At 40.5% G+C, this 26,087-nt stretch overlaps 1 protein-coding gene across 2 annotated transcripts; it reads right to left on the bottom strand.

The window, feature by feature from the left end:
- Positions 1-14,391: 14,391 nt before the first annotated feature.
- Positions 14,392-18,728, bottom strand: LOC147900684 (pyruvate dehydrogenase E1 component subunit alpha-3, chloroplastic-like). Of its 2 annotated transcripts, XM_087375913.1 has the most exons (4): positions 18,413-18,728; positions 16,502-17,282; positions 15,274-15,359; positions 14,928-15,107 (listed from the first exon to the last, which is right to left on the bottom strand). In XM_087375913.1, the coding sequence occupies exons 1-4, from the start codon at positions 18,665-18,667 to the stop codon at positions 15,069-15,071; spliced, it is 1,161 nt and encodes a 386-aa protein (XP_087232039.1). In that variant the 5' UTR covers positions 18,668-18,728; the 3' UTR covers positions 14,928-15,068. The 2 variants fall into 2 exon arrangements, with proteins under 2 accessions (XP_087232038.1, XP_087232039.1); XM_087375912.1 differs by lacking the exon at positions 15,274-15,359 and having other exon boundaries at positions 14,392-15,107.
- Positions 18,729-26,087: the final 7,359 nt, after the last annotated feature.

Raw genomic sequence — 26,087 nt, 5'->3', positions numbered from 1 at the left:
CAATTGATTCGCCTCACCTTTGTTGATACGGTCCTTGCAAGTTTCCTTATGTTTGGAGATGGAATTTTCTGGCAAGAGGTACGGCTCTACAACAAAGTTTGGCATTCTTTGAATGTGGGTAGAGGGATCAAATGTCAAGGTGTAATCTATTGTCCCTCCATTTTTTCTCGCATTCTTCACACAAATCTAGAAATTGACCACATGGATGCAGTACCCCACTTTCAATGTCTTGACAAAATCCACATAGAATACTTGATTTGTGTAAAGTTATGCATCTAATACCCTTCCTATCTACCAAGCCAATTTTTAGGGAATTCGGGTACAACACATTCTGTGGCATGTTAGGAGAACCTTTCATGGATGGAAGAGGGAAAGCTGCTAAAAGGGAGTCTATGCCATGCAATAAAGACGGTCTGTTATTGTGAGTGGTCTGACAAACATGTGTGCCTCAGGATCTATGGAGCACTCTAAGGTGGATGGAACCTGTGTGGAAACATGATGAAGAGAGTGCTCATGACATGTACCTCAAGTCAATTAGGTTCCAAGATAGAATAGCTTGGACTCATAAAGAGAATCTTGAGATAGTGCAAAGTGCTTGATTTATATTACTTCAAATGAACCTCCCTTTTATAGGTGAGGGTACTTACATCCATATTCTTGCTCACATGTGGGATATCTCCTCCATGCCATGTGGCAACTTGCCCTTCACTCATACCTTTGTTCTACATGTGCTCATGGCACCATATCTCAACACCTCCCCCTCAGGGGGTCAAGTTTTGATTTACAAAATATAGGCAAGGTTGGCAAGGTTTTTGTTTCTCAATACATGGTGTTCCTGTCATTCTGCTCATGGCTTGATGACGATGGCATTTGCTTCTTTGCTTGGTGTAGCTTCATGCATGATGCTCTGTTCTTCCATGTGCCTTAATGCTTTGTGTGTGGATGCCATGCTTTCTGCAATGGTCATCTCATGCACTTGTGCTTTTGGCATGCTTTTTGCATTCATGCTTTGCTTTTCCATTTGTTGCAAAGGTCTTACCAATTGATTTCTTTCAATATTGGCAGTGTTTAATTGCTAATAATGAATTTGACTTGACAAGCGCGTAGAGCTTGAAAAGACAATCACTTTTCCTTTTTGGAGCGTGTGCAAATTTTTCTTGGATTGCAAGTTATGGCTTGTCGAAATTTCTATGAAGAAGAGGGGGTCTTGATGATGTGGCACAAGGATTCATATGCTGAATTCCAAACTGTGCTTGGCAGGGGCTATGTGCTTAGGTGGCACTTGGTGATGTGGTAGTTAACCTAAACTTAACTATGGTTAAAACTCTTATTTGCCACGTGTCCTTATCCTCTCCACACCCAGGGTCAGATGAACTTAACCAAGGTTAACCTATCCTGGGTCAAATTCTATCTGCCACGTGTCAACACCCTGACCATTGCCATGTGGAGGCTTAGAGAGAGAAGCTGTGAAGTCTGTTGCACCTCCAAGGAAGGGCTATGGCACTACATCAGAGGCATCACTGGTGCAAGGAAGAGCCATCGTTGAAGGAGCGCTTGGATGCACTTGGAGAGGTGAAGGCACTGTGTCGTTTGCTAGAAGTTGAAGGAGCCTCTTGTGCTGGTGAGAGGAAGCTTGAGGAGCTATTGTCCCGTTTTTGTGAGTGGTTATGGCGGTAGCTGCCTGGTCGGAAGCACAAAGTAAGAGCAGCTAAGCATTGTTGTTGAGGCTCGCATGCAAGTTGGGAGCCGGGAGCTATGGGCTGGATGCATGGACATCGAAGTCGCTGAATTGTGTTGTAGGCTGTAGGAGCCATCGCTGCTTGCTAGAGGCCACGCTTGGTCATCATTTGTGCATGGGCTAGCTTGTAGGAGCTATTGCTGTGGGCATCGATGGAGCCGGCCATTGGACATGAGGCACTGGCAGAGGAGTCATTGATGTTGTAGGTCTAGGTTGGGGTTGCACTGGCTTCGCTTGTTGCTTGCCAGAGATCATTGGTGGTGGCTTGCGAGTCACCTTGTGAGCTGTACCTTTGTGAGTCATGAGCAGAAGGTGGATGATAAGGGCTGCTTGCTCATAGAGTTTGTAGCTGAGGCTATTGGTGGTCATAGGAGCTGCTGGAGCTCTCTTTGTGGGATGGTTGGTGCTGTAGAGAAGCTCGTAGTGAGTCACATTGCTGGGTGTCATTTGCTGGATGGAAGCCTTTGTGTCTCTTTGGAGCAGCTTGGTCTAGGTGGCAGACTTTTCTCAAAGCTCTCTCTAAGAAGAAGAAGAAGAACAACTCCTCACATATCTATCTCACAGATCTATCTTACAAAATAGATCTCTAAAAGAAACTCTCTCTCTCTCTCTCTCTCATCACGAATGATGGAAATATCTCAAGGCAATGAACGGAATTTTCATTCAATGGGCGGAATTCTCTCAATTTAAAAACTAAAAAACTAACCTAGGAGAAAACATGTGCTCCTAAGGCAAGCCTACACCTAATCTAGGAGACTAGACCTAAGCTCTGATACCATGACAAACATGTGTGCCTCAGGATCTATGGAGCACTCTAAGGTGGATGGAACCTGTGTGGAAACATGATGAAGAGATTGCTCATGACATGTACCTCAAGTCAATTAGGTTCCAAGATAGATTAGCTTTGACTCATAAAGAGAATCTTGAGATAGTGCAAAGTGCTTGATTTATATTACTTCAAATGAACCTCCCTTTTATAGGTGAGGGTACTTACATCCATATGCTTGCTCACATGTGGGATATCTCCTCCATGCATGTGGCAGCTTGCCCTTTACTCATACCTTTGCTCTACATGTGCTCATGGTACCATATCTCAACATGGTCATGGGAGAGGACTCGTTGGTCAAAAGAGTGTTCTCTTTCTCCTCAGTAGAAAATTTATGGTATGAAAATAACATTATACTTCCAAAAACCTGTGCTTTTACAAATTCATATAAACTACAAGGTTTACCATAATTAAACTCAACCAAAAAGGAAACGAGAACTCAATTCATGTGCAAAAAGTCTTTCTACAAGTACAACAACAATCAACTGTCTTGTATTAAAAGGAATTTATGCTCCAAACCAAATTCCCAAAACCAATTCTCTACCAAATGCTTTCTTTGCATAGTTAAACCTGTGAGGGAAGGCAATACATCTATAAAAGTTATGCTAATTTTTTATGTACACTGATGTAAATATAGATTACAAATCCTCAAATCAAATATGTCAGTATATCCACTTCCACGTGTGAAAGTGGTATATTAACTAAGCAGAATTTGTCTTCCCAAATCTAGCACCAACAACTATCCACTAAAAAAGTACTTCTTAAATCAACTATAGTATTGGCAAAAATTAACATTATTTAGGTTATTAAAGTTGCCAGTTCTACCAAAATGATCTATCCACTGGCCATGAACTAAAGCAAATGTGCCAGTACTGCTAGTGTGAACTGTCTACTAGCTTATAACAAAGAAAAATGTGCTAGTTCTACCAGTTTTGCTACTATCCCCACTAGCTAAAACCATAACATTCAAGTTGAGATAATAAATGAAATTCCAAGAGGGAAATTTATATTTTGAAAAACTAAGATAATAAAATTGTTTGTAGAAACATTACGTTACAAGTCATGTTCATTACATATTTCCTTATTCCTACATGAGAGATGTAAGTACATTTACAAACTTCATTGTTCCTACAAGGGATACACTCGTATATGGTAGTAGATGACAACTGCATACTAATAAATGCCTACAACATCTGTAATATTTTAGCATGGAATATATCAAAATCTACTCAAATTCTAATTGTAGTGCTTAAAAGCATTGTTATACCTCCATTTTTACGAAATGTCCAAATAAAGATAAGATACTTACAATCCCTTTCATTACAAATTCTCTTTTAGAATGAAATACTTCGACATCTACACAAATTTTGAATGTAGTGCTTAAAAGCACTGTTATACCTCTGTTTATACAAAATTTAGAAGTAAGTATAATGTACTAAAAACTCATCTTGACCAAAGAGAAAATTTGAGATCAAACATAAGACCCAAATCTCTTATTTTCACTATAAGATTACATCCGCGAGTTGTACTTTACCACGCAGGTGAGGATGGATAATCCAAAATTTTCCACATTAGAAACTGTAGTTCCAATAATAAATTCGACACCTTGTTACAACATAATCCAATGTGCAGTGAACTAATCATCATGATTTCTAAACATACCTATTGGTGAGAAATATGTGAAAGAAATGGAGACAAATCAAGTAGATAACACATCTTCCAAATCGGCCATTATGATATTAGAATCCACAAGAGGTGAGACCTAGAAAGAATACATAAGCCTCCACAAGCATGAAGGGAAAGGATCACCCAAACAATATATAGAGGTGTAAGAAGAAAGGAGGGAGACTTCATCCACTACAAAGTCTCATAGAACATTTAAGCACGCATGTCAGTTTACACGGGTGAGATCATCGACCAAATCTTACAAATCTCCTCCAAACCGAGCTGTAGTAGAAGTAAGGTTGAATGCAAGGATTTAGCATCACCTCCATAGAAAACCAGAATACAGGAACACATGCAGTCAAGAGCTTGAGATCCAAATATCCCTTTGCATGATTTGTAAAGTCCAACCTTTCCCCAAATAAGCTTGAACCCAGCAACCACCGATAAGGACAAAGCAAGATTAACACTTGGCAGGTAATATGAAGCAAATTCAATAGAAAGGTGTCTAGTTTAACCCCAAATTTAATCATTCATGAAAAGAGATTGCAAGACGAGAGAAGGCTATTGTTTGACCTTCCATACATCTCCCTGGACAAAACATGCCAAATTGCCAATCACCTTAGCCGCCACATGCAAAAAGATATTGCTAGTTGTTGCAAGCTTCAATCCACACTGCCAGAAGATGTGAATGACCCTACAAGCTAGCACAGCCACAAGGGAGACAAGGGAGCCATAGATGCTAGCAAGAGGAGGGGCACCATAGCCACCAGGGAGAGTAGGGAATGTAGCCTACTAGGCAGAGAGGGAATGCAGCCGCCAAGGAGAGGAGGGAATGCAACTGCCAAGGAGAGGAGGGAATGAAGCCTGCTAGAGAGAGAAGGGATACACACCACACAAAACCCTGCAGTCCATACATCAGCATTTGGCATGCCATTCACCTCAGGGACATCATATGCATTTTTAGTTAGGCTTTTAGGCCTTTATATTGTCACCTCCACCATGAGTCTTTGATAACTGCTACATCCCATATTGATGGATGTTTAGCCATGCACACATCAAATCACCTTCAGCTCATGATAGTTGAGCATACAGGCTGAATATGTTCCCATACCTTGTCATTTATATAGGCCTCATGAGCAGAGCAGTATATTATACTTGCACCTTTGACCCAAATTTTTAGTCCCTTGACTCCTTCCACACCGACTATGTGGTCTTCTTTTACCCCTCATCATTTGATAGAGATTATAGTTCTACTGTAGCATATCTCACATATTGCAGCAGTCAGTTCTTTTGGGTTGGTGACACCCTTGTTTGCCACAACCTACCAAATTCTTTCTCCATAGCTACATTGACTAGCTTCACATCTGGATGCCTCTTCTACAGAGCAATTGCACAATGCACAATGACATATGACATGTTCAACGCATAATCTTCCATGCAATCATTTACACAATCATGATCGACTAGTCTTTGATCCAGGTGGACTTCTTATTTTTTGGATTTCCTTCCTCATCCCTTCGGTCTATTTTTTGGCTTTGTTCCCAAAGGTGAAAGATGATATACAACTTAAGAGGTGGAAATGCAAACTAAGTATAGGATCACATAAGTTGTACTCATTGTATAGGATTTTGCTACGTAGTCATTGTGCGCACACATGCACATACTACTCTGATTCTTTTTTGTTTTCTTATTCAATTTTAAATGCTACCATATGCATCTAATGAAATTCACAAAAAGGTCCCCTCTACTTACCCAATGCAATTTAAGAGGAGTGTTGAGGATGTGTTAATTGCACCATCCTTAAGTGCATTAGGGGAAAAACCTAACCCTAACACTAAAGGGCTCTCATTTATATACTCATGATTATGTTCAATACAACATAGTATATAGTTAGTCTATCTTGTGTGCACTCCTCTCTCTCTCTCTCTCTCTCTCTCTCTCTCTCTCTCTCTCACCCTAACACTAAGGGGATCTCATTTATATACTCATGATTATGTTCAATAAAACATAGTATATAGTTAGTCTATCTTGTGTGCACTCCTCTCTCTCTCTCTCTCTCTCTCTCTCTCTCTCTCTCTCTCTCTCTCTCTCTCTCTCTCTCTCTCTCTCTCTCTCTTCGACATGCATTATCATATATTAGACCATAACACAAGAAGTCAACAAGACTTTTTACAAACAAAATGAAAGATATACACAAAAGCTTACACATTCATAGACCCCTTGGACATTGGATACCCTAACAACCCTAATCCTTCACAAAACTAACCACCACAATTAACAAAAACACCAACTTTAACTAATCTAAGAACCTTATTACACTTAACCATTACACTAAACCATAACATAAGAAGTCAACAAGACTTTTACCCAAAAAAAGAAAGATATTCCATAGACCCCTTGCAAGGCCAAAAAGAAGCATTGATAGCAAGCTAATTTCAAAAGGGAAAGGTTTTGATTGGTGAAGCAAGGTACAAATCCCTTTTGGATTGCACGTGGCAACCATGTCAAGACACATCCTTGACACCCACACCTAGGCGATTGGTGTGTACATTACCTAAGGGCCTTAATGGAGGTGGAATCATGTTTTTTCGGTTAATGAAACAATTTATGTTACGTTTACTAACATAACATAATAGTGGGATGGTCACATGGCTTGCGGAGGGCCTTTTGGATTGACCCAGCCTCTCCAACATATAGAGTCCATGGCCAATAGGTCTTTTGGATAGAGACTGGTGATGCATCACCGCCTTCCCATGTACACTCGACGCCATCACTAGAGGATAGTGTTTGCGAGATGGTATCCACAACATCACTACTTGGAACATATGGGTTGCACGGTGCAATTAGGTGTTGGGAGGTTAGCAGATCACTCCATCTGCTATCCGTGTTGCAATCTAGTAGGACATTATCCTTACTTTGCATGCCATTTGGGAGCATACTACTCCAGCTTGAGAGTGACTGTTGAAAGACGAGAGCGGTTCTTCAGGATTGGACTCTTCTTCCTTTCTATTCTTCTATTCGTCCTTTGAAGCTGTCTCATATCACAATCTCTTCTCTATATAAAGTTTTGTTGTCACCACCTTGGGTGTCAGACAAAGCTAATCAGATTTGGGCATTGCATCGTCCACTCAAATGGTGGAGAAATAGATTAAAGCAAATTTGGCACTCTAAGCTTCCTTTATGCAAACATGTCTTTTTATGGTGTGTTCTACTGGGGGTTGTACCGTCAGGATAGCTTTTATCTTGCAGATGTATTGCTCTTGCTATCTATTCATCGGTGTTTAGCACCCGGGGAATCTGTATCTCATATCTTTTGGAATTGCTCTGAGACATAGAATTTCTTGGGTATTCTTCGCGATAGATGGAGATTGAGATTCTCTCAGGCTATTTTTGGAAAGCAATTTTGGTTGTTTGGGATCGATCCCAAACAGCCAAATTTGGACTCTCTGGAAAACTATAAATCATAGTCTTTGGCGATCTAGTATAAATTGAATGTAAAGTGGGAAAGGGATAGTAAGTGTGTGTGTGTGTGTGTGTGTGTGTGTGTGTGTGTGTGTGTGTGTGTGTGTGTGTGTGTGTGTGTGTGTGTGTGTGTGTGTGTGTGTGTGTGTGTGTGTGTGTGTGTGTAGGAAATGGGCAAAGAAGCTTTCACCATTGAAAAACAGTGGACAAACAAAGCCTATAGCCTGTAAGAAATTGTAGTTTGCTTAGACATTAGGGCCATCAAGCTTGTACTTCCCTGGCATTTACAATGACTTGTTTCCCCCCTTCAAATGCTAAAGTACAATGCTCCATTTGTAATGTTGTAGTGTAAAATTAATAAATTCCCAATTGCCATGTCAAGAGTGTCCTACATTTGTGCTTAAGTCTCTATTGTCAATTATCTGGCACAATGGTGAAGGGTGCGTTGTTTGTATAGCTAGTCCAGTTGGCATCTTCTCTTCAAATTCAAGTGTTGTTTTGATGGTTGATAATGATGAACCAATAGAAGCCTCTGTTTTGCACGATGATGTTATGCCTCCACAACTCAAAAATATGAAAGATATGTTAAGAGAAGGAGCACATGGGATACCTTTGGGTGCCACCAAAGTTATAGCATTGTCACATGATGTCACATGAGCTGGGGATGCTACACTTCCACAAAGGGTTGCACTTCCACATGAGATGTTAGGAATAGGGAATGATGCTCCTCCAAAAGATGCTACACTTGAAAACACTGTGACAGGATGTGAGGATGTTGCAGCTCATGAGCCAAGTCAAATCCACTCTTGGCCACCTAGAGGGCATTGATTTAAGACAATGGTGTGTTATCAAGAGAGTGGGAACACATTCTTCACATTTTTAAATGTTTCTAAGGTTTAGTGGTTTTCAACTATTACAAGTTCAAAATAGTAATGTCCCAAACCTAACTCTTTGGTACCACTATACCATGCTTCCACTCTACCTTCTTTGAAATAACTATAAAAAATATACTTGGTATTGATGAAAACCCTCCACCCATAAGAATGTGCATCATTTTGTTGTGGTGTTTGTAAACCATGCAGATGATATTTAGCTTAAATTTTTGGATTAATATTAAAAATATGCTTATTCAACAAAATATTTCCAGTCTTACATCCATGTGCATTGGTTCGATTGCACCCAACTTATAAATATTTTATGGGCAATGATCTAATGTAATAGCTAGCCTCTTGATAGCACTGGCAATCCCATAGATTAGTGTTAGCATCTTTTTATTAAAAAAATCCTCTATTGTGTATAAAAAATAAGATACTTCTTCTAGGCTATATAGAATCACTTACACAATGAGCTCTCTATGAGTATGTTTAATAGAGTTGAAACAGAAGCGCCCTTTGGTTGGTAGATGAAGTGCTACTAATGGTCACTACATTTTATGATTGTTACACGGGTTAGCATTTGGAGATTTAATAGAAATCTTTATCCCTTTATGTAGATTAACTAAAGAACCACTTACTTTGAATGGTAGGGTATGATCATAAGGAAAACTAATTTGAAATCACAAAAGGTGAACCATTTGGCAATGTGTTTTGGTGGTTCTTTGGGATTCTTCAATTTGAAGGAGATTGCTTGGTCCACAATATGTACAAGTCCTTAAAGAGAATCATGTAGCATTTTCTTAAGTAGAGTGCAAACCAATGGACTAGTTGAGAATGATATTAAAATATTTGGATACCGTAAGCAAAACATAAAAATAAGAACTTACCAAAGTCTTGCAAGGATGACAGTATGTGTGACTTCTCCTTCCCTATGCTATAATGCCTTTCGGCTGTAAGGTTAAAGTATCTAATTGAGTCTGAGTCCTTAAAACTAATAAATATCATTGGCCCCAATGTACTTAGCCTCTAAAAACTTGCATTTCTAAATTTGTCAACTAGGATAGAGGGTAGAAGAGGCATGTGCTCTTTCATTTGTGCTCTTCTTAGTTCTTCAAAAGCCATCTTTGCTCTAGTTGCTAGGCCATGCGTCACTTCTGTTATCTTCACCTTGCCTTGCCTTGGAGTTCTTACAGGTAGTATAAGCAGAACGTCCCTCATCTTGATAACAAACCATTTTATAGCTTGTCGTATCTCCACCTCACCAATTTTAGGGTAGTCATATCCTTGTTCATGATAGTAACACTATGGCGGCTATGGGAAGCAAGAAGCATTGTATCTTGAAAGAACTATATTAAAAAAACTTCTAGAGCCTCTTGTAGTGTCCAAATTGTTGCTCTCTACCCCCAATAGCCGAGGTAGTGATCGTCGCAAACTTCCTTGACTAGCCTTTGGAAAGGTGCTTTAGGAACACAAAAGCCGATAGCTTTCTAAGCTTTTTTGACCTCTCTTAGTACACTGACCTTTTGTTTGAACTTCCTCTTTCTTTGCTTGTTGCAAAGGGTTCATAGGCTTCCCTTTCCTTGGATGAGTAGCTCGTCCTTTTGTTGCAGCCATTTTTGCTATCAATGGACCATGGTCTTTCCTCCTAGTAGCTTTCTTCATCCTTGCTATTGTTCTTGATGATTAACTACTACTACACATTGAAGATAATAAAGAAGTACAGCTAACTCTCTCTCTCTCTCTCTCTCTCTCTCTCTCTCTCTTAGTAGTTAGCTAGTAAGCAGTAGTTAGCTAGTAAGCTAGTAGTTAGCTAGTAAGAAGTAGGTAGTTATAGTGAGTAATAGGTAGCTAGTAAGCATTAGCTAGCTAGTAAGCAGTAACTATTTGGTAAGTAGTACCTAGCTAATAATTAGCTTGTAACTAGCTAGTAACTAGCTAGTAAGCAGTACATAGCTAATAACTAGCTGGTAACGAGGTAGCTAGTTAGTAAGTAGTACTTTGCTGCTAAGTAAGGTAGGTGGTAACTAGCATGTTCGTCATAACTAGTAAGCTAGCTAGTAAGCAATAGCTAGCTACTAACTAGTAAGCAATAGCTAGCTGGTAGGAAGTAACTAGCTGGCAACTAGTATGTACCTAAGTAGTAGCTAGATGGCAAATAGTACTTGCCTGGTAACTAATGCTAGCTGGCACCTAGCCCCCAGCGGGTAGCTAGTAACTACTACCTAGCATCTACTAGCTACCCAACTAGCAGCTAGTTTGTCCTAGGAGTAATTTCCAAGTACTTCAAACCCACTAGTTAGTGTTGATTAACGAAGCAGATTGCAAGTGCAAATCGAATAACCCATACAGAGATTCATGTTCAAAACATCTGAGTGAAACACCACATAAAGCTTGCTCTTAGGTATTTTGTTTCAAGTGGGGTGAACCCTATAATTTGCACCCTTGTAGCATCTGATATTGGCTAATTGCATGAAATTTCGACACGTGGTCTCCGTCTGGCACATAAGGGCAAAGCACATGATATGGTAGGGGAAAGCATGCAAACACCCACCATATCATCCTCCGCCATAAATCCACGGCCACACCCAACACATGCACCCGCTGCTCTAATGAAAAGCATCCCTCAGCCCAAGGCAGAAGCCTTGGGGATAGCCGAGACAAATGCTACACGCTACCTAGTTTCTACAAAATGCAGCATGTGTGATGCTAAGTCAACCTCCAATTGAATATTTTGCATCAGCTCGTCCTATGACTTCCACAGCTCCTGTGAATTCAAACACATATTAAAGACCACAAAATAGAAATGAACTTTATTTAAAAAATAGAAGTAAGAGTTGTACATTTACCTATGCATCAACAAGTTTTTCGTCAAGATCCTTAGAAACATCTTTGCCCTCGAGCGTGTTGTTGATGGGCCTCTCTTGAGACACTTTGTAGCGGAGCGAGAGCATATCTATGTACCTGTCTTCGCGCACCATTATTCCATACTGGTGGGTCGATTGTATTCACAAGCTTCTATGTTTGGTAGCAAGATGGAGCCATCAAGTACTATCAAGTACATTTTCTTATTCGATTTTGGTAAGTACTACGATGGCTATGGGAGTAGGCAAAGGGTAGATCTTCCAACTCTAGGTTTGAGAACCCAAGGCACCCTCAAATGGTGACTTGCAATAGCACCAAGCCATTTGATGGTGACTTGGGACACATGTCCCTTCCTTTATGTGGAAGGCCTAACGAGCAACCACTTGAGCAAAACTAGTTATTTTGGAATTTGTGAACCCTTTGCAAGGTTCTCAAAAATTTTATAGGTCAAAAGGGCTAAACACTTTCAACCCAATGACTTTCATGTGAGGGAGAAGGTTAGATGCTAACATAAATATTGCATAGTGTTGGTATAGTGGAGGTGAAGACATGAGAGTATACTATTGTAAATGAATTGGATCCAAATTTTCAAGTCTGATTGGGTGTTTTGACATTCTACAAGGGGGGCTAGGGTTGCACTTAATGCTAGGATGAACAAATAGTGAGGTTTTGTAAGGCTTTGACCCTACTAAAAGTAAAACCAAATCATTCAGTTGAAATCATCAATAAAGCTTTACCTAGACGGTGATAATTTCAAGAATACATCCAGTTGGTCCTCACCCTCCTAGGGTGCCTACCCATGGTGGAACATGTTCTTATCTTCTACATCTATGGGGTGTCATAGTCGACGTGGCAAAATTTTCATGCCACAACTTGGAGTTTTCGCTGATCTCAAACAAGCCGCCTCCCACTTCCCTATGCAACACCTTCCCCGCACCTTTAGACCTATAAAATTCACTTTCATCTATGCTTCCCCAAAGCACTCATAGAGATCAAATTCTTGCATTATAGAAACCATAGGAGAGCACCTACTCTTCTTCATCTTGATCGATAGAGAATGGAACGTTCTCATATCACTTGTTTGTAATGTCTATTGCATAGGGTCCATGTCTCAAACCCTTCATTGTGCTTGCAGGTACCATTGTCTTTGAAGTCCATCTCCCTTTCTTGTGTGTCAATATATGCAGAAACTACGCTGAACGAATAGAAAGGTTTCTTCGCTCGTTGCAACATCCTCATACATGGTCTGACTTTTGATTCGTCCTTGGCTGGATGTCTAGTCCGCCACCTTTCTAAATCAACACAACCTTGTCATGCTTACCATTGCCTTTACATTCGCCTTGTGCAAGGAAGCTCTTCCATCCCATCTCCTCCAAGTGTTGAGTGGCCAGGTACATTCTCACACCCATGATATTAGTTACAAAGCCTTTGAAGCCTTGTGGCAGCACACTTAAAAAGGCACAGCCAATGCAATGGCCTCCATTCTTTGACCAGCTACTGCTAATTTGACTAGGCCGAAAGGGCACAGCCAATGCAATGGCCTCCATTCTTTGACCAGGTACTGCTAATTTGACTAGGCCGACTTTGCTCTTCATGATGTGTCATGCCTAGTCACCTTTGTCCATCCTCAATATTAAAAAAGCTTGTGGAGGTTGAGAACTTGAGTCAAGTTCTGAGTAGTGTCCTTCAAGATGATCCACATTCTCAGGATGTTCTTGGGGACTCGTATAGTCTTATCATCGTTCTTCACCTTCCCAAGTGGATACTTGGTACCATCCAACCTTCCCCCTTCACGACAGTTATGTAGGCCATAGTAGTAAAACAGAGGGAATCGGGGGAAACTTGAAACTAAGACAAACAGTGCACTGAACCGCAAGAGGAATCTCCTTCTGTAAAGCAAAGAGTCTTTCCTTTGGTAGTTGATGTAGATCACGAGATGTGCAACTTTGGGCTCAACAGCTGACCAGTCAGCCAGGACCAGCACTTGGTCAGCCCCCACTCGGTCACTTTGCTATCCACATGAACAGTCCAAAACCACCCAGACTGGGAATTATGCATGGCCCATACATGGGCATGTGCAGCCTCCATCAGAACAACACAGGGCATGACTCAAGCTGTGATGCATGGAAATGCTTTCTTAGCAAAAATCTGCTTTTTGTAAGCTCGTGACATATATCAACTTTACTATCCCCTCAAAGGAGATGATTACTAAAGACCAATATGTCACCAAGGAATTGAAGTGGTTGGCTTACTCTTTCTTCAAGGTATATTCAAAGTCACGAGAGGACACTTGGCGGCTAGTGTTTTTTGTAGCACACGCCTACAATCTAAGTTGAAACTTTTGTTACTCATGGGCATCTACCCCTTTAACACGTCATTTGGCATTCTTCTCAGGTGTTTTAAGCTAGATTGCTTCAGTGCAGTCCCTCTTATTTGGATGCACAGCCGTCATATTCGTGCTTCCCATCTTTGAACTCAACAATAATACAGATGAATCCAGGAACACGCCCAGATCCATTCTCGGAAAACACAACAGAGAGTGCAGTTTCAATCTCATGATAGTAACTAAAAAGTTGAAAACCATAAACCTCATCACCCTAAGACATCCCCACTAATGTCATCAGTGCAGTGACTGCATCAGCCTTATCATTTTTGTATAAACAAATACTCACAGATATATGTGTAGACCCTAGTATAAACAACTGCTCACACACACACACACACATATGTATATACATCCACACCCACACACACTTGACCATCCATTTATACAAAAATACAACGAGCATCCATTTCTGGATGCTATGCCTCAGTCCTCACTTGATTGCGCCAGCTTCCACATAAGGTACAAATACTCAGTTGCAACCTCATTTGAAACAACTTTCTAAGAAGTGTAATCATCAGGAGCATGGTTAACTACAGTAGATAAATTACATGATGGACAAAGACAACATAATTCCCAGGTAAGATGAAGTTCTTTCATTAGATACCACCCATGGTACAATCACAACTACAAACAGATATTTAAGGAGTAATATGTAGTAACCATCCAATAATCAACTCATCTGTACAGCCTGCTCGAATGCTTCACTTGACTTACTTAGCAACAAAGAATAGAAGGTTGAGGCCTGTGGGCTTTACTGCAGTTTGAAAGGGTATTGACTACTTGAGAAAATGCTTATCAATTCTTGCTGCCATATGGTACAATGAGCAGTAAAACTACTCATAGGTGGATTTGAAAATGTGTTAATATGCATGGCAGGCCCTGTACGACCTCTCAATCACTCCGCCCTAAAAATGAGGGTAAACAATATCTTGGGACCACATCAAACCATTGCCTCAAACATGCCAAGTTTCCCAACATGACTCACCGGCAGGATTAGTCTGATAACACACACAACTTAAACTTCAGCAGTACCAGCAGTAAAACCTGGGTCCTCACACCTGTATTTACCATCTGGTCCAATACCGAATCCTTTGGGATCAGCAAACACATTCTCCAACAGCTGGCTTCTGGGAGGTAGCGGGCTGGCATCTGCAAAATCTACTGCTGCTTCTACTATCTCATCTATTTTCGTATGAATTTTCTGTAACTCTGCCTCTTCGGCGACATCATTCTCCAGAAGGTACTTTTTCAGAGCTACAATAGGATCTCTTGCTGCATAGTGGGCTTTTTCCGCTGCACAATATGAAAGGGACATTACAGAGCTTATATTGAATCATCTTCCTTAACATTTGGTTAAATCAGTTTCATTCTAAGACACAAAGACAAAGCAATCAAAATGCACAGAGAGACAAATTGATCCAAACATAAGAAACGAAAACAGAATATGATAAGTTGCTACCTTGATGCATTGATTTGTAGCTACCTTGATGCATTGATTTCTTATCACCTTGCTACCTTTTAAAACACTGGATGCTGAAGAAGCTCCTACATGAGCCATCCACATAAATGCAAGCCAGCTTATTTTTTTAGCAAGCTTTCCCAAACATATCCATAGAAAATTGTCCCCTTTCTAACATAAGTTAGGTTAGGGGTCCTGTAGGCCAGTTCGTAGGATACAAAGTAATATACCTTTGTAAGACTAGAATATGTCCAATCATACAAATTTATGTTTTTTGTTGTTCTAAAGTCCAAAAATCTACACAGAAAATAAAAGAGAAAATGAAAAAGAAGCAAAAAGAGGTAACAAAAACTTTTTGAAAAACAAAAGGAAGACATACTTAGCAAGCAAAGCAACACTTATGTCATCATCATAGGATACAAAGTAACATGATGAATTAAAGCTCTGGCTTCTAGGCCTCAATCACTATGCCTAGGCCTTCATGAAGGGTGGATCTCTGAGGACTGAAGTTAAGCCTCCAGATTTAAAAACAAATTTCAATAAACGTTTACAACATTTGCATCAAAATGCAAATGTGTTCTGCTGCATGTATTGAAATGAGCCAGGTCACAAAGATTAACCACATTAGCTAGAATAAGGATGCTAGGAGGACATAGCCAAGTGGCCATCAACATGCATGTCTTTTATAAGCATGGATACTTCTGACCACTGGACACAAACAAAAGAGCACACCATAAGCAAAAAAAAAATTGCCTAACATCAAGTGAACGCTTTGCTTGATGTTTGTTATCAGGAAGTAATATATGTTGCATCTTGCATACACCACTCAAACAACGGCAAATGTAGTTAGATCCTTTCCCATCCCCAGGTCATTCTTAATAAAACAAACCAAGTCAAAAGGACAAACCAGAACTCGCATCCAATAACATAGAAATAAAACCATATTGTTTCAGAAGTTAAAAAATGAAGACAAAAGCATCTGGTAACATATTTTGATCCATGTAGCCAATACCCATCAACATGCACGTCTTTTGTTATAATAGACTGCATCGACCCCACTCAACAAACACAAAAGAGCACACCATAAACAGTTTGCCAAACATCAAGCGAATGCTTTGCAAGATGTTAGTTATAAGCAAGCATGTCTGTTGCATCTTGCATACATCGAACAGACAAAGGCACGGATCGTCATAGTTCATGATAAAACTAAAAACAGTTCAGTGCACACCTGGTTTGCGGAGCTCATCAGGATCAGCAAGAGAATGCCCTCTAAACCGGTAGGTCTCGCACTCTACTAGTGTTGGGCCATCACCTCGCCTTGCTCTAGCGATAGCCTCTTGGGCTACCTCCCTGACCTTCAATACATCCATTCCATCTACATGCATCCCTGGCATCCCAAAAGCCGGACCCTTCTTCCATATTTCTGGCACAGAAGTGGCTCTGACGTGCGACATGCCTATGGCCCAGAGATTGTTCTCAACAACAAAGATGATAGGAAGCTTCCACAGAGCGGCCATATTCAGGCACTCGTAGAATTGGCCATTATTGCAGGTGCCATCTCCAAAGAATGCTACCGTGACTGCATCAGCCTTGTCATTTTTTAAGACCTCTCGCTCATATTTTGAAGCAAAAGCAGCTCCTGTAGCCACTGGGATTCCCTCGCCAATAAAGGCAAAGCCTCCAAGGAGGCCATACTCTTTTGAAAACATGTGCATGGAGCCCCCCTGACCACGGCATACACCAGTGGCTTTGCCAAAAAGTTCGCTCATCACTGCACGGGCAGGTACACCTTTACTTAAAGCATGCACATGGTCTCGATATGTGCTGCACACGTAGTCGCTAGCTTTTAAGGCTTTGATGAATCCAGTCGATACAGCCTCTTGGCCGTTGTAAAGATGGACAAAACCAAACATCTTCCCTCTGTAATACATCTGTGCGCACATATCCTCAAAAGTTCTTCCCAACACCATATCCTCGTACAGCAGAAGTCCTTCCTCCCTCGAGATGAGCTGTTAAGCAGACACGTACTTATAAGAAAGACTGTAGAAAAACGCAGATGAAAAAGGTAACAACAGTCTTGGCTACAAAGATGCTAAACCGAAAACGATGCAAACTGAAACCCAAAGTAATCCTGATCAACACGCTGCAGAGGCTGCGGGGAAACAAGAACCAAATGAAATTGCGTAGAGAGACCAGATGGCGTGGTTGTGCATCTGCGTCGACTGACGAAAACACTTTCCCACAACGTATCTCCAAAGTGCACTGAAAAGCTCTAGCTTTATAGAACAGGCACAAGGGAACAATATCATGAAACTATAGTTGCGGGGGGAATTGAAAGCAGATTTAAACGTGACATGCAGGCATAGAAGGAAGGAGAAAAGGAAATAAAGAAGCGAAAAAGGGCATTCTTGGAATTAAGAAATCAAGAAATCACTAAGAAAACACTTTCCCACAACGTAACTTGTCCACAACGTATCTCCAAAGTGCACTGAAAAGCTCTAGCTTTATAGAACAGGCACAAGGGAACAATATCATGAAACTATAGTTGCGGGGGGAATTGAAAGCAGATTTAAACGTGACATGCAGGCATAGAAGGAAGGAGAAAAGGAAATAAAGAAGCGAAAAAGGGCATTCTTGGAATTAAGAAATCAAGAAATCACTAAGAAAACACTTTCCCACAACGTAACTTGTCCACAACGTATCTCCAAAGTGCACTGAAAAGCTCTAGCTTTATAGAACAGGCACAAGGGAACAATATCATGAAACTATAGTTGCGGGGGGAATTGAAAGCAGATTTAAACGTGACATGCAGGCATAGAAGGAAGGAGAAAAGGAAATAAAGAAGCGAAAAAGGGCATTCTTGGAATTAAGAAATCAAGAAATCACTAAGAAGAGCCAAGAATCGATGTGCGAGGGAGACGAGGTAGGAACGCGTTTCAGCAGAGTGTGAGTTTCATTACGAGGAGATGAAATGAATTCTCAGTTCTTACGAATTAAGTGACGAGACGGAAGTCCTACAAAGTAAGCGATCCGATTAGCGAGCGAAATTTTCACAAAAGTGTGGTGCAAGAGAAGCAAATCCAGTCGAGAAGCGATCGCGCTACCAGGAGTGTGAGGAAGGCAATGTGAAAGCGCTTACCGGATCTAGCTTCGACTGAGGTTTGTCAACGACGAGCTCAGGGGCAGAAGCAGAAACGGAAACGGAAAGGGGGCGAGGAAGTGCGGGATTGTCGGAGACTGCTGCTGATGCATGGTGGAAAGGGAGGGAGAGGCCAGAGAAGGGGGAAGCAGAGGATTTGACGGATATGGAGGCAGGGTGGAAGCGGAAGAAGGAAGGCCTAAGAAGCGAGGATTGAGCCGAGGAAGCCATAGCCAGAAGCTCAGTGGCCGCCATAGTCAAGAAAACTCAAAAGCTCGGCTAATTGGACAAGATGAAAGCCTCATTTAAACCGGGATCATTGATATTGATATTGATTGATATACACCCAATTTTTGGAACAGCGTCCCTCTGCGTCTCCGCAGCCTGACGGACCTTCCCATGCCCGCCAACCCCCACTCAATCAATGTCTTCAGATAGGCGCATATCTACGACCTCCACCTGCCTACTTCACCAACCTCTTTCCTGCTTGCCATTTCTTCCAAAAAAAATTACAAGATAGTGGCATTTATTCAAAGAAATATGAAATTGTTTTGATATAAAAAGGGGTTCTATGATGGTAAATTACACACATATATAAAAAGGGGTTCTATGATGGTAAATTATACACATGTAATAATTGGCATAAGTGTGAGAACCAATGAATGACCGATGTGTAACTATGACAAAAGTGACCATCATACTATTAATAAAGGCTTCTATCTTTGAGGTGCAAGAGTTTAAACTTGTCATATATTGGAAATGAAAGTACACATGAAAAGACATGCTTAGGAGTGTCCCCAAGAAATGGGAAATTTGGTGAGGGAGAGGAGGGTCGGTGAGATAAAATGTATTGTTGTGTTTTATGACCTTATAATACCTTCTCCTAGCTCACATGCAATATGAGCCCTCTTCTCTCTAGGTGCCCCGCAATGTTCAACATCCATAGCTACCATTGCCACTGTTGTTGGCTGTTACCTTGCTTAATATAATTTTGCCAAATTATGATGGTCCTTCATATGCTGGTGAGGCATGTTCCATGGCATTAGCTTAGCTTGGAAACCCTCCCCTTCTTGTTTGGATGGTTTTCCCTACACTGCTATTTCCTTACAGTGTTGTTAACAAATATGAGAACTAGTTCATACTAGATAAGTAGGTCTATCACCTGGCATCTAAAACTTCGATAGTTATTGAAAGGTGCTATCAAACTAGATGAACTCTATGACTTATCTAGCTAACCTAAATACTATTTTAGGATGTATTCACCTAGTAATCCCAAATGGAAATTTTAAATAGAACTCGCTCTCCAATCGTTTGCTTGACTTGAATCCCTTACTATGCTCCTGCTAATCCCACAAGGCATTTTTAGTGCAACCATGCTACTTTAGGTACAATAGGTACTTCTCAGATCACAAGTACTCCATCCATATCATTAAGGGGGAATTTGTAGACACATACAATGATATGGTGGTGTAGGATACTAGGACTTAGTCTAGTACTTGGGTACTATATATACCAAGTACTTGTACTTCATTTGATTGAGTTTCTGTGTAACCACTTCTTGTTCACTTGTGTTCAGAACCTTTCTCCATTTTCTCCTTCATTTAAATCATTGAGGGATGACTAAAATCGAATGACCAACTATTAAGGAAGCCACAATGAGGCCAAAGACAATCACAAAAGGAAAGTCTAAAAAAATTAGAGATAAAAGAGTGGCGCAATGACAAAAGAAATCTCACTCTTGAACATGCATATCTCCATTCATATTGAGAGACTGCACTCCATGCAAATAAGTGGAGGGAGCATAGATAGAATTGAAGAGAAAGCAATTATGCCTTTATCTCCTACTTCACTGACTTTGAATTTCTGAGCCTTGGCTTCACTCTCACACCACTCTCGCTCTCCAAGAGGGATTCAATTTCCACACATGCAAGCATTCAACCTTCTCTCTCTTGCATGATGCACAATGTCTCCTGCACGCCTCTCCACATGGCATTCTCCTCCTTCTCAATTGTGTGACACAGGGCACTCTGAGATTCTCTCCAGACACCACGTGGCATGCTCTTTTCTGAGACATGTGGCAAACTTTTCGTCCTACTCCCCTTACTATACAATAAGAATATAAGAAATATCTATAGTAAGAAATAGTAAGATGACGAGAGCTCGTTTATTCATTAATACGATTTTTATTTGCAAAAATCAAAAAGCGAGTTCAAGTACTCGTGAGCACTGCCTTCAAATTGGTTCTGTCAAAGGAAAACAATTGTCAAGATGATTGGATGATTAATTTACAACACCCATTGATGGGAGCTTGTGCATAGGAAAGTCTGAATGATTTGCAAACTCTGTGTGTGTGTGTATGTGTATGCGAGAGAGAGAGAGAGAGAGAGATTAAACCAAAATAGAAGGGGGACACTTGGCAAGAAAGTGTGTGGGGCACTTTTTTACAAAAGTGTAACTATAGTGTTATCGATCATTTGGCTTGGAATTCATTACAGCCTCTTGGTCATCCGAAATCTTCCAACCTCTTCTGCCTCGGCATAGAGGTGCTCTTCTCTCCTGGTCGTGCATCTTTGCCTTCTCGTCGAACATGTTTCAAACATTATTTAGCACTTGGGGATATAAAGGGATACTCGATAAGAATTCTCAATCCAAACACCGATCGTCAAACGGGTCTACAATACTCTAAAATTGTTGGATGGCACTGAGAGAGAACTTTTAAAATAAGTTGTCAATCCAAGCAATTGATGTAGCTCTATTCAAGTTAGCATATACTATTACTTTAAAAATCTATGCACTCGGTCCTAGAGACCATTATGCTCAATCCACTTAATTCACCACTCAAACTTTTAGCACATATATCCCTAGTAGGATCACCGAATTTTGATGGCCTTTTTTCACCCCTCAGTTTGACTAATAACCTCGTGTCCAACTCGATATGCATAGTCTACTGGATAGGAAGATTTCATCTCTTGCAATCCTAATGCACATGGGATGCAAAAATAGCTATCAACAAAAAAACACCAACAATTATGGTTTGTGTTACATGGGCAAACCATATGAAGATGGGTGAATAAACACTCGACACTAAAATATAAGTATTGTGCAAAATACAAGAAGCCATAATGTACTAATTTAACCACACAAGCTTGTATTACTCAAAGAAGTCCATTTGCATTACAAATGGCTGTAGCCATAGAACCAATACTCAAACACATTGATGACTCCCACTCCTACTCAAGGCATAAGATTCTAGCTGACTCAATCCAGCTAGTCTATGCTTCACAACAAGACTAGAACTTGCACAGGAAGAGCCTATTACAATTCCCTAGACTTCCTATATACTAGACCTTGAATCACTTTAGGTGGTTGAGCAATGCCACCTTTCCTAACTCATTCTTGCACATTTGGTGAACCGCTCTTGATGATTGGTCCATCGACATGCTTGACCTTTCACCCTTCCTGGGAATCTGGAGCCACATTGCATGGCTATTTGTGTCAGCCAAATTCCACTTTTGCTCGATTGTGTGGTCTCAATCTGAGGTAGCCTAACTAGAGCCATGACTCATGCACGCACGCATGCATGCATGCACATGCACACATGCACTCTCTCTCTCTCTCTCTCTCTCTCTCTCTCTCTCTCTCTCTCTCTCTCTCTCTCTCTCTCTCTCTCTCTCTCTCTCTCTCTCTCTCTCTCTCTCTCTCTCTCTCTCTCTCTCTCTCTCACACACACATACACACACACACTCACTCGCGCGCGCGCAGACACACACACACCCCTTCCTGACAATTACGATCAAGAATGGATGTACTTTTTAACCACTTCCCATATAAAAAATAAAATTTTACAATAATTTGAATAGTGTATGACCTATATATATATGTGCAAAGGTCACTCAACTAGCATGAAATTGACCCTTGCTTATAGTAGGGGGAAAAAGAATTTGAGCATTAAGTGGGCTCACTCGGGTCAGGCACTCAATAAGGCAAATAGCTTTGGACCTATATTGTAAATTGAGCATAAATTGGGTAAAAATAAAAATTAACCCCTTGCTTATAGAAGGAATAAAAGAACTTTGCACATGCAGGTTATGGAATAAATAAGCAAATGAACCTTAAATTTCATTGACATAAGGTTAGCAAAGGACCCTACAATTTGAAGGGGCAACAAAAAGTCTAATGACCCTTCATTCTCCAAAGCGACCCTTCATTGTATGGGGGTTGCACTTCTACAAATTCCACCTCTACTTTAAGAAGGGATCATCGTATTGCTCTATCACACAATTGGCTGCAAGGGAAGTTTATTACAACCTGATAAGGTAAAAGCCTACCTTCTATTCTTACACATACTCTAGTAAAGTGTAGGTTGGCACTAAATTTCGATGGGCCATTCCATGCAATCAATGGGTGCCTCTAATAACATGCACTTAATAGGCATGCCATGGTAGCATGGGCTACACAATCCCCACTATTGATGCAGTCATAGTGGACTTGAGGGCTCTTGGGCACTGGCGACGTGCATAGAGCCAGCACATGCTATCGTGCACATTAGTACCATGGAATCGTAGCCACATAGGCAGTGGTGCACACAGTGATGATGACTGAGTGACTCATGGCCACATGAATGGCAACGCGCACAGAGCTGGTAGTGTGCACAAAGCTAGAACTCGTAGTAGTGCCACTAATGGCACGGCTATAATGGCATATGTAGTCATAGCTATCGGCACGGGTGGTGGCTCATAACTATAATGAACTCCACCTACATAGTATACAGTCATGCAATAGACTAATCCAATACGGCGAGGTTAAGGTAATGGGCACACTTTCCATAGGCCGGGGTACTTTGGTCCTCAGGACTTGAACCATGGTAGTTGTAAACTAGAGTAATGAAAGGATGCATGTGGGGTCTCATTTGAGAGGCCTTAGACCCTTTTTTACCTTTCCAACCTTAGGAAATTTTTTAAGGTCCTCAAGACCCCAAGGCCATTTAATGTGGACCATAGGGCCTTGGGACCTTCCAAGGAGACATTAGGATCTTGGAACAATCTAATTGAACCTAGGGACCTTTAGACCGGGGTCCATCTAGTCCTTTTTCAACCCCTTTGGGCCTTAAGTACAATGGCCCATGGGTTTTTTCCAAAATCCTTATTTATTCTTTTTTATTTTTATATTTAAGGCAATGCATTGGCCAATTCTTTTTTGTGCATGGAGAAATTACAATTATAGGCCTATACTCTTCTATTAATGGGGGCCATTTCTTTATAAATCTATTACTTTTATTTTAAAAAAAGATTTTTTAAATTTAACATGTGTGGTGGGATGTGTGAAAGGATTTAGGAATTCTCCAATCCATTTATTTTCCATGACATTAATCTTTTACTTTACTTTGGACATCGATAACAAGTCCAATAATGCTATGACACCTATCTTCCCTTCTGGTTTAAGCTATTCTAACTTAAGCGGGTTGGATGGTGGCAGGTATCAACGTTGCTGGTTGAAGTTTGGTGCAAATGTTCTTCCATGGAAATTTTCTTTTTCCTAAAAAATATTTTATTTTTGGGATTCAATCACATCTAGCCTTTATAAATAACTTTTCTTATATTTCATTTGATGTTAAAGTGTTGTTCATATATTCTTGGACCTTGTTGAGGGGTGTTAATCTAATCTCAACACATATACACACACATACTATCCCTTTTTCCTTTTGACCATACTAATTACTTTTCTTCCCTTTATAGTCCTTCGAAAACCCTTTTAAACTACCTTTCCCCATTTCTCTCTCTCTCTCTCTCTCTCTCTCCAAAATTGTTCCCTCACTCTCTCTCTACCTTTCTCTCCCCTTTCTTTCTCCTAAATTCCCTGTTTACCTACTTTTTCCCTATTTATCCTTATTTTCCTAATTTTTCCTTATTTCCCTAAAATTTTCCTTATATCCCTCCCTGTAAGTTCCCTTATGTGCTCCCTCCTAAGTTTCCCTACTTTTTCCTATTTTCCCTTATTTTTCTAAAATTTCCCTAATTCTCTATTTGTTCTTATTTTTCTCAATTATCATCTGAGACCAATAAGTCTCCTTCGCTATGTACCATCGCCATTCATTATTATCTCTTAGCATGCTAAGATCCATCTATAGTGTTGTATCACTAGCAAGCATGCACAAGACCTCCTTTTTCCTACCATTAGAATACCCACTATTCACTTATGCTATTATGGTTGTAGCATAGAACACAATTACAAACATGAGACTCTATGAAAATATACTTTTCTAAAGATATCTTGGCCGAGCTAGCATACTGAGCTTGTCCTCCATCATTATCTTTCCTTTTAGATCCCAATTTATGGAGAATAAGATGTTAAAGAACCCCCCCCCATTGGCTAGATTTGGCAATGGACTACATCCTATACCCTTTATCCTTTAGCCTTCACCTTGTCTTCTGCCTTCTCCAATGTTTTGTCTTTCATCTTCTGGCACTCCTCTAGCACCAAGGATGATTGGAAATACTCATTCCTTGCATTGCAATGCTTTGTAAAAGCCACACGTTGTTGAGAGAACTTGTAGGTGGTTCTTGTGTAGGAGGAGTACTAGCGCAAGTATAAAGAGGATATGGACAAAGTGGACACATATCCTATAAGAAAATTGTGCAAGAATATCCATCGGCAAGTTATATCAAGCCTTAGTTGGCCCACTCCTCTCTTTCACAAGCATGACCTCCACTAGTCTTTTGTCCTCATTGACAAAGCAACCATCAGAGTGTCTCTACTATGCCAAATGTCTACATCATGGACATGTCATGGGCTATTGTGTGTGGGAGATGTAGATGGGAAAACCTTCACATGAATATGCAATGGGTAAGATGATTGATTGAAGTAGACACAAAACTCCAAAGCAAAACACTCACAAGCAAGCAGAATGATACCTGTTTATCTTGGCAAGCATGAGTAGCACCTCTCCCTCTTGTGAGCGCTTTAACTACAAGAACTTGCAGTGCACTCGAATGTATCAATGTGGGGAGGTTGCATATACTTAAGCTAATACATTGTAAGTATCCAACGGGGTCGAGAAAGAACACATGGCAGCAAAGAAATGTCATATACATTGAAAGCAAAAGAAGTTACCTATGTTGATTTGCCCTACCTAGGCCGTTAGCATGTGGTTGTCTTCCTAAACCAATAACTTTTTACCCTTTAGGTGGACCCACTCTGGTTTGGAATCAAGCTCATCCTCAAATATATATATACATAGATAGATAAATACATACATACATACATACATATATATAAACTATATATCCATGCACTTTGATTCGCATGGCAAAGCTCCAAGAGCAACAATTTTTTTGTCATGAGCCATTCTGTGGCTTTCACCTAGCAAAAGCCATAGATCGGCTCATGACCAAAAAAAAGATCATGCACCTTTTGATGGAACAACAGCAAGGGATCAACAAATGAAGCAAAGAGAGTAGTTTATTCAAGAGAGGAGAGGCCCTGATAAGGGCAACTGATACAATGCATGTGCCCCAAAGGAGAGCATCTCTAGATCCACAAATCACTCCACTGATCTCTCAATCAAGCCCATGAATCTCTTAATCACACCTAATAGAACCTTCTACCACATAACTAGGTCACACTAACCACTATGTGGTGACATACAAACTCACACAAACCTTGTACCCCTCGGTAC

The sequence above is a fragment of the Dipteris shenzhenensis genome, chromosome 6, assembly GCF_047967505.1.
Source record: "Dipteris shenzhenensis isolate YYH24624 ecotype China chromosome 6, Dip_SZ_1.0, whole genome shotgun sequence".
In the NCBI taxonomy this organism is placed as follows: Eukaryota; Viridiplantae; Streptophyta; class Polypodiopsida; order Gleicheniales; family Dipteridaceae; genus Dipteris; species Dipteris shenzhenensis.
Note: the sequence above shows the minus strand (reverse complement) of the source record. Positions and strands in the feature narration are given on the sequence as shown.

Excerpts from the sequence above, each read along its gene's own strand:
- LOC147900684 (XM_087375912.1), bottom strand. The coding sequence starts at position 18,667 with ATGGCGGCCACTGAGCTTCTGGCTATGGCTTCCTCGGCTCAATCCTCG. Across the intron at positions 17,283-18,412 it reads CTCAGTCGAAGCTAGATCCG|CTCATCTCGAGGGAGGAAGG; the intron begins GTAAGCGCTTTC and ends TCTGCTTAACAG. Across the intron at positions 15,108-16,501 it reads TGATGAGCTCCGCAAACCAG|CGGAAAAAGCCCACTATGCA; the intron begins GTGTGCACTGAA and ends CATATTGTGCAG.